This window comes from Bison bison, unplaced genomic scaffold (assembly GCF_000754665.1).
Source record: "Bison bison bison isolate TAMUID 2011002044 unplaced genomic scaffold, Bison_UMD1.0 scf7180017864376, whole genome shotgun sequence".
In the NCBI taxonomy this organism is placed as follows: domain Eukaryota; kingdom Metazoa; phylum Chordata; class Mammalia; order Artiodactyla; family Bovidae; genus Bison; species Bison bison.
Window position 1 is genome coordinate 13,743,599 of NW_011494948.1, and position 12,664 is coordinate 13,756,262.

Sequence of the window (12,664 nt, forward strand, 5' to 3'; positions counted from 1 at the left end):
CCCCCCCCTTTTTTTTTTTTTTTTCTTTTTCTGGTCTAGACTTTGCTGGAATATTTCTAAGAACCTCTAAGGGGACTTCCTTGGTGGTCCAATGGTTAAGACTCTGCACTCCCAATGCAAGGGGCACAGGTTCTATCCCTGGTTAGGGAACTAGATCCCACATGCTACATGGTGTGACCAAAAAAAAAAAAAAATTAAAAAAACTTAGTAGTGGTTCCAGTGTGAAATTTCTGGAGAAGAGAGGGGATTGTGTGTTGGCTAAGTGACTTTGGATCAACAGATCTAGATTTGAGTAACAATCCACTTTTTCTTCTGTACTCTGGTACCTCCTTTTGCTCATCTATAAAGAAGAGATAGTAAAAGTATCTAACTCAGGGGTTAGAAACATATGTAAAAATCATATAAAGTATATAGCATAGTGTCTGTTACAGAGTAAACACTCACTAAGTGCTAGCAGTAATTATGAATGGCTAATACAGATAAGTGTTTTGAAGATAAAAAATATGCAGAACAGCAGGGAAATGTAAATAGGAATTGTTGTTATTTAGTCACCAAGTCATGTCTGACTCTTTGCAACCCCATGGACTGCAGCATGGCAGTCCTCCCTGTCCTTCACTATCTCCTGGAGTTTGCCCAAGTTCACGTCCATTGAATTGGTGATGCCATCCAACCATCTCATCCTCTGTTACCCTCTTCTCCTGCCCTCAGTCTTTTCCAGCATCAGGGTCTTTTCCAATGAGTTGATGCTTCACATCAGGTGGCCAAAGTATTGGAGCTTCAGCTTCAGCTGAATAGGAATAGGAATAGTAAATGGGAATAATTGGTGGGATTTTCTAAAAAGGGCTGTTTTTCATCTTGCCTAGAATGTCTGAGGAATTGTTGGGATATGCACTCAGCTGTTGCTGGTTATTAATAATTTGACATTTCTGTTTTTTTTCTAATTTTACATTTCTGTTTTGAGAAAAAAGCAAACTGTTGTAGGCTAATTGTATCCATTTTCTAAAGAATTTATCCTGCTGTGGTCCTTATGATGTTTTGTCCACAAAATCTAGCGATAGTCCTCACCTTACAATCCAGTTTATTTTTTGAATCCTGAATAGCAGGGATGCAGGCTGGGATCTGCTTGTCCTGCTGTCTCTGCTGGGTGACTTGGGCTCATCCCAGACTCTCTGGGCCATATCAACTCCGTACTTAGGAAATGACAGGGTTGGACCTTCCAGGACCAAATGCTGGAATCCTGTGAACATCAGAGGCTTGTTCTAAACAGGTTATGTTTTAGTTGTTGTTTAGTTGCTAAATTGTGTCCAACTCTTTTGTGATTCCCATAGACTGTAGCCCTCCAGACTTCTCTGTCCAAGGGATTTCCCAGGTGAGAATACTGGAGTAGGTTGCCATTTCCTTCTCCAGAGGATCTTCCTGACCCAGGAATCGAACCCAGGTATCTTACACAGAAGGTGGATTCTTTACAGCTGAGCCACCAGGGAAGCCCATTTTAGCCTTAAAGGGGAGTTTAAAGCAGTGAATCTTGTCCAGGGATGTATCTATCCCATGCCAGCCATCTGGGGAGTTTGTGGACATGTTTTTGGTGGTCACAGTAATGGAAAGTTTTATCATCCATAAATTCCATTTCACTTCAGAAGAGTAAAATGGGCATTACCAAATGTTTGATATGAAAAAAGGGGCTAAAGGGCCTGACAGGGTTAAAAACCATCTCTTTAAAGGGAAGCTAATGATAACAATAGTAACAGCTTTATTATAATAATATTATGATGATGGTATTGGGTTGCTGGATTTGGGTTTGGGGATTACAGGAAGAAGGTGTGCTAAGGGTTCGTCAACCTTGTGTTCAGTTTGAGCTGATCATGGGTTGCAAAGTTGAAAACAGGACCAGAGGCAACAGTTGGGGATGTTTAGAGAACACCGTGTGGGGCCCCTCGCCTCCTGGGTTTTCCCAGCTCTCTCTGTCCTCAGGGCCTCTGGTGACTCTGTTGGCTTCTGCTGGTTGCAGAACCATGCATTCACACAGCATCTTGGTTGGCTGAGCTGCCTTCCAGAAGCACATTCCTCCACACCCTCTGGGGAGTGGTAGGGAGGTGTCTGCCCATGTTCCTCTTAGAGAAAGCATGTTTCATCAAGCTCGCTGCCTTTGAAATCTTTGGCAAGACTACAGAGAGCCTTTTTGATTGCAGCATCAGCTCAGTCGGCTTTTCCCTGAGTATGACATTTTCAACAATAATATTATTTAAAATAACATTTATTCTCAAATCATGGTCATGAAAACAGAAATAATGGATTTTATTAGCACACACCATTGTATCAGGCACTGTGTTGAGTGCCTTAATGCTTATAAGAACACTGCAGGGCAGGTGTCTTGATTTTCATATGGAAAACCAAGGCTTGGGGAGTTTTAATGACTTGCCAAAAATCCCATGGGCTGCTAAGAGATGGAAGCAGAATGTGAATGTACAGGGGTCTCACTGGACACGTGTGCCCTGACTTACTCTGTTCTGTGTCTGGGTCCTAAACCTTCGGACACAGGGAAGTGGTACAGTTTGAAAGTATCTGAATATGTGTTTGCTGTGGTTGTTATTTAGTCGCTCAGTTGTGTCTGACTCTTTGTGACCCCATGGGCTATAGCCCTCCAGGCTCCTTAATCCATGGGATTTCCCAGGCAAGAATACCAGAGTGGGTGCCATTTCCTTCACCAGGGGATCTTCCCGACCCAGGAATCAAACCCACTCTCCTGCCTTGCAGGCAGATTCTTTACCACTGAGCCACCAGGGAAGCTCATAATTATGTGTTTATCTAATCTAAATGACCAAAAAGCCTTGACGTATCATGGAACCTCAAATCTAGTGATAGAGTTACTGGGGGGGTCCCCAGGGACCAGGCACATGGTGGGGACCTGGGGCTGTGTAACGCTACTGTACTCTGGCCAAGCTGCAGACTTCTCTAGTAGCTGAAGGATGCCGGGGCCAAGGCCGGGAGAAAAACACAATTCTCCTGAGGATTTGCTGCCTGGATCCTTTCCCATGTACATACATTTTCCCGCTGGTCAAAGTTCAGGGTTACAGTTCCTGTTCATTCCAGTCAGAAAGTTGGCAGCTTGATCAATGATTTCCTGAGCCTTGATGATAAATGGTTTTCCTCTTTACGAGATACACTTGTATTTTGAACGTTTCCATGCACTTTGGTTTCTTTCCAATGGAATTTCATTCAAATTAGTTTCCTAATGTGACGCTTTCCAGGGCTCCTGGCCAAAGTAAATGGTGCTAATGAGGAATAACAGAAACTTCAGGAAAGTCATGTGCCCCTAAGTTTCAGTCATAGATATGGGCCTTTGAGATCCTCTAGTCTAGACCAGATAGGAAATTTATAGATAAGAAAGCAGAGTCCCAGGGAGAAGGAAAGCAATGTGTCCAGGGTCACGTCGCCACTTCTAGCTCTTTCCACTGAAAGCACCTTCACTGAAGGGCTATTATCAGTTATTTTTGATTCCAAAGGATGGTATCAATTATTTCTCTAACATTTCTCATGTCTGAAACTTAACACAAAATTCCAGTGCATAAGAGGCTGTAGATTCTCGGTCAGTACAGATACCAGGATTTTAGACTTGTGTGCTAGACACATGGGGAATTTTTCTTTTTTTAATCTAGGATGCTTTATGGTTTGTAAATGATCTGTTTTTCTTATACATGTTCACCTTGTAGAAGAGGGGTGGGCAGACTACATCTTTGGCCACATGGGTGACTTATGTGTTTTTTGCAGATTAAGTGTTACTGTTGCACAGTCATGCCCATTTGCTTACTTACTGTCTACAGTGGCAGGGTTGAGTAGCTGTGGCAGAGAACCTATGACCTGCAAAACCTAAAATATTCACTATCTGACCCTTTGCAGTAAGAATTTGCCCAAACATGCTGTAAGACACCTGGGGGGAAAAATACAGAAAAGTACTGCTAAAAATAATCAAGTATTCACATCTTATCCTTAAAGGCTCAGGTTGATTATAATTGAACCGTTTTCATAGCTAACTATTTTGAAAATTTCTGATTGTTTCCTAAGGGTGAATTCCTAGAAAAACTGAGCCAGTGTGGGAGAATGGTTTGCAGGCTCCTGGTACTTTGTGTGGAAAGTCTTTTGGGCTTGCCCTCCCAGCATCAGTGCCTGTACTCTGCCAATATCCAGCAAACAAACACGACCCCCTTTGCTAATGGATTTGGTTTGCTTACACCCTTACAGGGGCAGGTTCAAGGTAGTGGTCTGTGTCCTGTCTGCAGTTACAACGTGCCTGGCGTTTGTCAAGCCCGCCATCAACAACATCTCTCTGATGACCCTGGGGGTTCCCTGCATGGCGCTGCTCATCGCTGAGCTCAGGAGGTGGGTAGCAGTCTTCCTCCCCGGCCCTCAGGCTGTCCTTGGGATAGGAACAAACCAGCTCTGGGTTCTTTTACCGCCTTTGAAGAGGAGTTACTCCTCACAAAGAGTCGTCCCTGACTTGTGGATTAGGATCAAGTTGGATGGTTTGGTTCAAAGTATTAATCTTGTTTTCAGAAAGAAGGGAGGAGTATAAGCAATATATTCTAATGATCCAAAAACTAGCTTAGGAGGAAAATCTCAGGACCTGGTAAGTGCCTAGACCAAGCTGCCTGGAGTCAACTCTGCAGAAAGGAGGATGTTGTTGTTTAGTCACTAAGTCAACCCCAAGGACCATAGCCCGCCCTGCTCCTCTGTCCATGGGATTTCCCCCGCAAGAATACTGGAGTGCGTTGCCATTTCCTTCTCCAGGGGCGTCTTCCTAATTCAGGGATCGAACCCATGTTTCCTGCTTTGGCAGGTGGATTCGTTACCACTGAGCGACCAGGGAAGCCCAAAAAGGAGACTAGATGTGTTCATATGACAAGAGTAAGAAGAAAAGCAAAGTCCTAAAGAGGCTATTGTGTTTATACACAGAAGGAAAAAGAAATGAATGTCTGTATACAAAGCAGCATTGCTACTTTCCCTGAGGCTTAGTTTCTTTCTTACAACCGATCAAGTAAAGCCTTTTACTGTTTGCATAAACATCTTCTTGTGTCAAGTTGTATGTGCAGAGTTCAGGTTGATACCCAGACACATTATTGGATTGGCCAAAAAGTTCGTTTGGGTTCTTCTGAAAAGTAGTTTAGCTCTTGTGTGTCTTTATGACTGTCTTATTCAGCCCCAACTAAAACACATCTAAATCACTACCCATATTGTAATACTCTTTGAAAATGCTTTTTCTCTGTACCACTTTTAGAAATCCACTCTAAATTCATGGTTTATTGTCATGGACGCAGATGGTCTTAATTGAAATCTTGTATTTATCCCCCTTTGTGAGAGTTTCTCTGTGTAGGGTATAATCAGCTTTCTCTCACTCTTTGTTTTGAGTGGAGACATGTATATATTTTCTACCATTGCTTTGCCTCTGGGGAGTGTTTTGATTATCAGCAATACCAGGCAAGGTCAGAGGTGGTTGGTGAAGGGCGATATAAACTTGCTGGCCGGCAGTGGAAGGACTGTCCTGTGTTGTCTTCTTGGCTTTGAGTACCCTTCATGGACCTGGGAAGGAAGAGACCCATTTCAGAATACTGCTGCTACTGCTGCTAAGTCGCTTCAGTCGTGTCTGACTCTGTGCGACCCCATAGATGGCAGCCCAGCAGGCTCCCCCGTCCCTGGGATTCTCCAGGCAAGAACACTGCAGTGGGTTGCCATTTCCTTCTCCAATGCAAGAGAGTGAAAAGTGAAAGTGAAGTCGCTCAGTCGTGCCCGACTCTTAGCGACCCCATGGACTGCAGCCCACCAGGCTCCTCCATCCATGGGATTTTCTAGGCAAGAGTACTGGAGTGGGTTACCATTGCCTTCTCCTACTAACAGAGCTTAAAGCTCTTTGGAAAACCATTAAATTGCCGATAAAGATATCTGAATGGATTTGTGATAGTCCAGTGACGCTGGCTGATGTTAGGCCTGAAGTCAATAGAATGTTCTCCACTTAGCTATGTTTCTTGAGAATTCACTGCAATCTAGTTTTCATTATAACTCCAGAGTTTCATGTTTTAATCTATAATTTTGTTCAAAACTGGCTAAAGAAAGGGAAACTTTTAAATTCATATTAGCTAAACAAGAGCAAATCAAGGGGCAGATTTTATAGAATAAATAAATTCTCCTTCACAATTGTGATCTTTAAGCAGGGAAACATTTTCCTTTAATACTCTAATCCTTTTAAGTAATTACAAAGGAAATAATTTCTATTCTATATTTGAAATTTTTTACCCCTGAAAAGCCAGTTATCATTACAGCTAATTAGTCTTCATCATTACCTTTAAAACTTGCAGCATTGTGGAAGTATTCCTCCTTCTATCTCTAGGATCTGTCTTTCTACTTACTGATTATCCCCTCCATTCTCCATTTCTTATTTTGCTCCTGTAAATTGTCTACTGTGTCATCCCTCTCTCTCTGAAAGATCCTTCCCATTAGCCTATTGAATCTCTCCCATTGTCTCTAACACCCAGCCTAGCCTCATTACCTCTGTCTCCAGCCATCACCCTTAATCTCTCATCTGTCACAGCCATGCTTATTTAAAAGGTGTCTCCATCTGTTTCCTCTCATTTATTCTTCAAGCTACTCTAACCTGGCTTCTGTGCCCACTTTGATACCCAACCCCCTCTCGGTTGTACATCCACTGATCACTTTTTAGTCCTCCTGAATCTCACTTGTTTTCCCAGCTTTCTGTACAATTCACCCCCTCAACCCTGGACCATTCTTTCCTGTGATTCCTATGACACCACATTCTTTTTTTTTTTTTTTTAACCAGTTCTGCAGCAGCTCCTCTTCAGCCCCTCCTGAGAGCGCCTTATTTTCTATGCACCTGTCCATGCAGGGAACCCATAAGGTACACCCTAACCTCTGTTTTTCTCTCTCTACACTTCCCTAAGACTTCTCATCTACTCCATGCCTTTAATTCCTGTTCATATGCTGAAGAGGAAGGGAAAATGGAAATTGTTCATCTCTGTTTTAGTCACTGAACTGGAAAGCAGTCACTAATGTGGTGGGGCTCTATAAATTTTTTCATAAATCTTTTCAAGGGCTACATATAACCCTCCTACTGACAGGGCTTTTCAGGTTGTTTTCTGAGCAGATCTTTCTGAGCCTGCTGTCCATCCCATATTCACTGATGCTTTTGCCCATGTTTCCATCAGATGGCTGGGAAACGTACCAGGAAGTCAGACTTTAGACACCATTAACTTGTTCAGCAAACATGAACAGATAAAATTTGCATAAATATGAAGGGGTCATATTTATGTTAGACACAGACTCCTGCGAGTGAGCAAGCTGGACTGACTGGGGTGCAGGCCTTTGAGGGACAGAGACCCCAAAGGAGGGGTGGAAGGACCCTCAGCCACCAACTCCCTCTGGGCATTTCTCCCCAGGAAAAGAAGTCACCCTCTTTGTGAGCAATTTGGTAATAAGGAAGTAAAACGGCTGCTGAAGTTCCCCCTCGAGCTATTGGGGTTTGTTCAGAAACCCTTTGCCTCAGGGTGTGGAAGAGCTCATTCTTTCTTTCAGGAGTACCAAGAGCCTCCCTGAGCCTGACATTATCCCAGGTGGGGGAGACAGGCTGGAGATACATAAATGAAGCACAGAGGTTTTCGGCGAGGCTGTCATTGCTACAGAGAGAAATAGAGGGAAGAAGGTGATGGGGGCTTGGGGGTCACTTAGGCTGTGGAGATAGGCCGTGTGATTGTTAGGAACAGTGCTCAGCAAAGGGCTCACTGAGGGACATTTGAACAAAAACTGGGGGGAGGCGAGCCCCGTGGCTATCTGGGAATAGCATTCTAGGAGACAGAACAGCCAGTGCTAAGGCTTGAGCAGCGAGCCTAGGGTTTTGGAGGAATGGCGAAGATTGCTGCGGGGTTTGATTAGAAGAGGCAACGTGGGGCAGGTAGGGAGGAGCGGGTGGAGCACAGAGGGAAGCCAGCACACTGGGCCTCCTGCCACTGTGAGCACTTTGGCTTCCCTCTGGGAAAAGGGAAGATGTGGGAGGCTTTGGGGCAGGGCGTTGAGAGGTGACTGTAGGAACAGGGCAGATGGAGGTGGTTGCCATAACTCAGGGGGCTTGGACCCAGGCAGTGGTGATGGAAAGAGATTTGATTTGAAATATATATCACTGAGCTGATGAATTAGATGTAGGGTATGTGAGAAAGAGAACAATGACTCCAGAATTCTTGGCCTGAGGTCCTTCCCCAAGGGGGCCGGGAGGAGAATGGGTATTGAACAGAAGAAAGGATCAGGAGTTCTTTGTAGACATGTGAAATTTAGATCAACACAGACCATCGGGTGGACGTGTCATAATGCGATGTGTGGTTTGCAAGTCTGGAGTTAAGAGGAGGCCTGGGTGAGGAATGTGGCTTTGTGAGCCATCGGGGTATATATGGTGTTTATATTCTTGAGCCTGTGTGATGGGGCATTGGGTGGGAACCCTGGTGCCAAGGGGCCAGGGAGGGTTAGGGTTAGGGGCTGGGGAGGTGTGAGGAGGCAGAGAAGTGACCAGTGAGTTAGAAGGAGACCAGGACGGACACGAGCAGTTCTCTGTGTCTCTGGCAGGTGTGACAACGTACGTGTTTTTAAGCTGGGCCTCTTCTCCGGCCTCTGGTGGACCCTCGCCCTCTTCTGCTGGATCACTGACCGGGCCTTCTGTGAGCTGCTGTCGTCCGTCCACTTCCCCTATCTGCACTGTGTGTGGTGAGCCTAGTCGTTGGGGGCAGGGGGTGGCAAGGCAGGGTCTCCGCTCTCTGTCATCACTCTGCTCTTCTGCAGGGCGCATGAGTGTGCACAGGAGATGGAGCAGAGCCTGGGGGCCCCTCTCTTCACACAGACTATCGGATGTCTCAGGGAGCAGGCTTAGCCGGAACAGAAAGACCTAATTGTCTATGCTTCATGTCTGTGCTGTCTCTTACCTCTAGCTCCGTTATCAAAGCAGAAAGGAGCTTGGAAATCGAAGCTGTAACCTGAGCTCTAGCTAGATCTACAGGGTAGGGGAATGTGGGGAAGGCTGGGGACAGATGTGACGTGGGGACAGGACAGTCCCAAATCAGAACCAAACACACCTGAGCCTGAGTGACCAGCTTGGGCCTCACAGATCACCTGGGGACAGTCTCACTCATTCATTTGACAGGTGGAGACACAAGTCCAGAGAAATAAAAGTGAATTGTTAAGGATCGCCCAGCTGGTTACATAAAACCAGCCCAGGAGCTTAATCATGGGGAACATGATCAAGCATCTATAGTTTAGAAGGCTCAGGATGCACTGTTAGGTTAAGAAAAAGGTTACGAAACAGCATGTAGAATCCTATCCTCAGAAAGCACAGGAGGAGTGGTTTTCTTCCTGGGAACTGCTTCAATTCCAAATCTAGTATCATCTTTCCCTCTCTGTCCTCCAGGAATTCTGATTGTGAAGATATCAAGGGACAAGAGAATTCTTTAGAGTGCTCCTTGTAAGTTGAGAGCACCCAGGGAGGAATTCTAGTGGTAAGGAGTTGTTAAGACTTGTTAGATCCAGATTTGGAAGAAGGCTGACCTCTATCAGGGGATGCCTAAGATTATTTGATTTGAAAGAATTCTCTTGAATTCCCTGGGATGTTAGAACTTGTGTATTATCTACCATGAGAACTAAGCTGCTCTCAGGTTAAGACTTGGGGACTTCCAGATTTGTTCGCTGAAGGCAAAGCAAAGCAGCTCATGCTGGGGATTCCAGTCTTAGGATCCATTGCCTGATATTTCTTCGGTTCAACCTTGACTCACATTAGTGAATTTATATACACTTCGTACATCTGAGTTATAATTTACAGATTATTAAATGCATAGATTTTGTGTAGTCTGCTAAGTTTTGATAAATGTATCCACCTGTGTAAAGAGGATCTCATTCAAAATATAGTACTTACTTTAAAAAATTTTTATTTTGTCTTTTGGCCGCTCCACATGCAGCATGTGAGATCTTAGTTCCCTGTCTAGGGATTGAACCTGTGTCCCCTGCAGTGAAAGCTTGGTCTTAAGCTGTGGACCACCAGGGAATCCCCTGGTGTGTTTTTAACTGATCCAAGTTCCTTTATCACAGAGTGATTTAAGTAAAATTCAAAAAGTACAGTGTAGTAACTTTGGTTCATTTTGTTTCTAAATTTGGTGTACTTTGAGTTTTTTTCCCCCTAAAGTTGAACAATTTTCTGGGATTTCCCTGATGGTCCAGTGGTTAAGATTTCCAGCTTCCTTTGCAGGGGGCGCAGCTTCAATCCCTATTTGGGGAACTAAGAACTCAAATGCTGTGTAGTGTGGCCAAAAAACAAACCAAAGTTGAACCTTTTTTTTTTTTTGGTTCCAGTTATAGTGATATATTTATTTACTACAACAAATTTAAACAACAGGGAAGTATAGCAAGAAAGGCTTTTACAATTCTAATTCTGTCCAAAGAGAGAGAACAATTGCTAACAACCTAAAGTATATCCTTCCAGGTGTTTAGTTCTCTAATTCTACTTTTAAAAACAAAAAGTTTTTTGTGTTTAAAAACTATACATGATGCCTGGAAAATGGGCAGCGGAGCCTGGTAAGCTGCAGTCCATGGGGTCGCACACGACTGAGCGACTTCACTTTCACTTTTCACTTTCATGCATTGGAGAAGGAAATGGCAACCCACTCCAGTGTTTTTGCCTGGAGAATCCCAGGGACGGTGGAGCCTGGTGGGCTGCCGTCTCTGGGGTCGCACAGAGTCGGACACGACTGAAGCGACTTAGCAGCAGCAGCATACATAATGCAAGCTGGTTCTTCTTTTGCTGTTCAAATCATCGACAGCTTTCCTTACCAATGTATTTATATTAGTTTCATTAGTTTGTGTGTCCAGTTAATACCTCACAATATGGGTAATGCTATGTAATTCATTTAACCAACTTCTCTGTTAATGGATATTAAGGTTATTTCTAACTTTTCACTTTTATAAACAATTGGTAATGAATATATGTATTTGTTCATATGCCTGAATGTTCCCTTAGGTTATAATATGTTGCCAAACCCAGAGATACCAACTGACACAATTTTACTAAAATCTGTAAGATAATAAAAGTGTATCTGTAAGATATACTTTCACATATACTGGATGTTAGTAACTTTAAAAAGTATTTGTTAACTGGATTGAAAATATTTTATTTTTATCTTTTAAAAAGTTATATTTTGTTGGACATCTTTCAGATATCAATTTACTATATCTTTACTCTTTTGAAATGTGCCTTTTAAGTTTCTTTATCATCTCTGTGGAGTGTTCGTATTTAAAAACTTATATGCAGCCCCTACTTCCCGACACATAGTAGAGAGTCATTACTGTTAAATACCTCTGTGCCATTTATTATGGACATTTGTAACATTTTCAAAAGTATAGAGAATAATACATGGAGCCCCCAGGGAGGCAACAGTTATCTTCAGTATTATCTCATCCTGGCCACCCTCACCCACTACCCACCCCACCCAGATTATTATAAAGCAAATCCCAGACACCCTATGCAATGATTAGTTTTTAAAGGGCTCTTCATCAGGTAGGGATTTTAATCCTTTGTCATATGGTACACCTATTCCCCACCGCCCCCTCCTGCCACCCGCCCCCCCCCCCCCCCGCCACTTTCGCATTTATCTTTTAATATGTTAATGATATCTTGTGCCATACTGTTTTAAACCTTCACGCTCTCACCTCTGTCAGTCTTTTCCTTTAGTTTTTTTTTTTTTCCCTTCTCCCTTCTATATGCATTACAGCGTGGCTGTGACATCCCTTAAATCCCTTAGTTCTCTACTAAGCAAACTGATGGCACTCTTAAAACCATCCTCATTGCAGGTGTGTGTGTTTATATGTTTGGCTGTGCTGGGTCTTAGTGCCAGTGCGTGGACTCTTCCTTGTACGCCTGGGCTTCCCTCTAGTTGCTGCTCGTGGGTTCTAGAGCGTGGGCTCAGTTGTTGCCGTGCTCGGGCTTAGCTGCCCCGTGGCATGTGAGATCTTGGTTCCCCGACCAGGGATTGAACCTGCGTCCCCTGCACTGGATGGTGGATTCTTAACCACTGGACCACCAGGGAAGTCCCTGTTCCATGTGTTCTTAAATGTAGAGATGTCCATTACATGTGGCTGTCACAGTGATTCCCTTTAGGGTTTCAGAACTTTGTGTCATTTTAAGAAAGACCTCTTCCAAGGTTTATAAAAATATTCTTTTATTTTAAAAAGAATATTATAAAAGAAAATTTATAAAAATATTCTTTAAATATGTTTTTAAAATGTATTTTAAATCTTTAATTTATCTGGAGTTTTAAGTTTCAGTATAAGGTGCAAAAGTTACATGCCTTTACATGGTCCCCACGATAAAGATCAATATGAAAACTTGCTACCGGCACCGTGAAGATAATAAAGAGTTTCCTTACTAAAGTGCAAAAGCTGATGAATCAGTGTAAAATTATTTCTAACGCAGGGTATTAGATATGTACAGCCCGTTATTCAAGCGAGAAGCGGGGAATCAGTCCCATGTGCTCAGTTATTTCCATCCACTTAGTGCCTCTGTTTTCTTTTTTATTTTAATTAAATTTGTTTATTTATTTACATGTCAATCTCAAACTCCCAATCTATCCCTGTC

The 12,664-nt window shown here is 43.4% G+C and overlaps 1 protein-coding gene across 4 annotated transcripts in view; it reads left to right on the top strand.

The window, feature by feature from the left end:
- Positions 1-12,664, top strand: part of ACER2 (alkaline ceramidase 2) — a 29,688-nt gene that overhangs the window by 13,696 nt on the left and 3,328 nt on the right. For 3 of the 4 annotated variants that reach the window (XM_010857072.1, XM_010857073.1, XM_010857075.1), the window contains exons 4-5: positions 4,240-4,377; positions 8,617-8,754. In XM_010857072.1, coding sequence (XP_010855374.1) covers positions 4,240-4,377; positions 8,617-8,754 — 276 coding nt within the window. Of the gene's footprint in view, positions 1-4,239; positions 4,378-8,616; positions 8,755-9,451; positions 9,852-12,664 lie in introns of those variants that run through there. The other variant, XM_010857074.1, reaches the window with a different exon arrangement.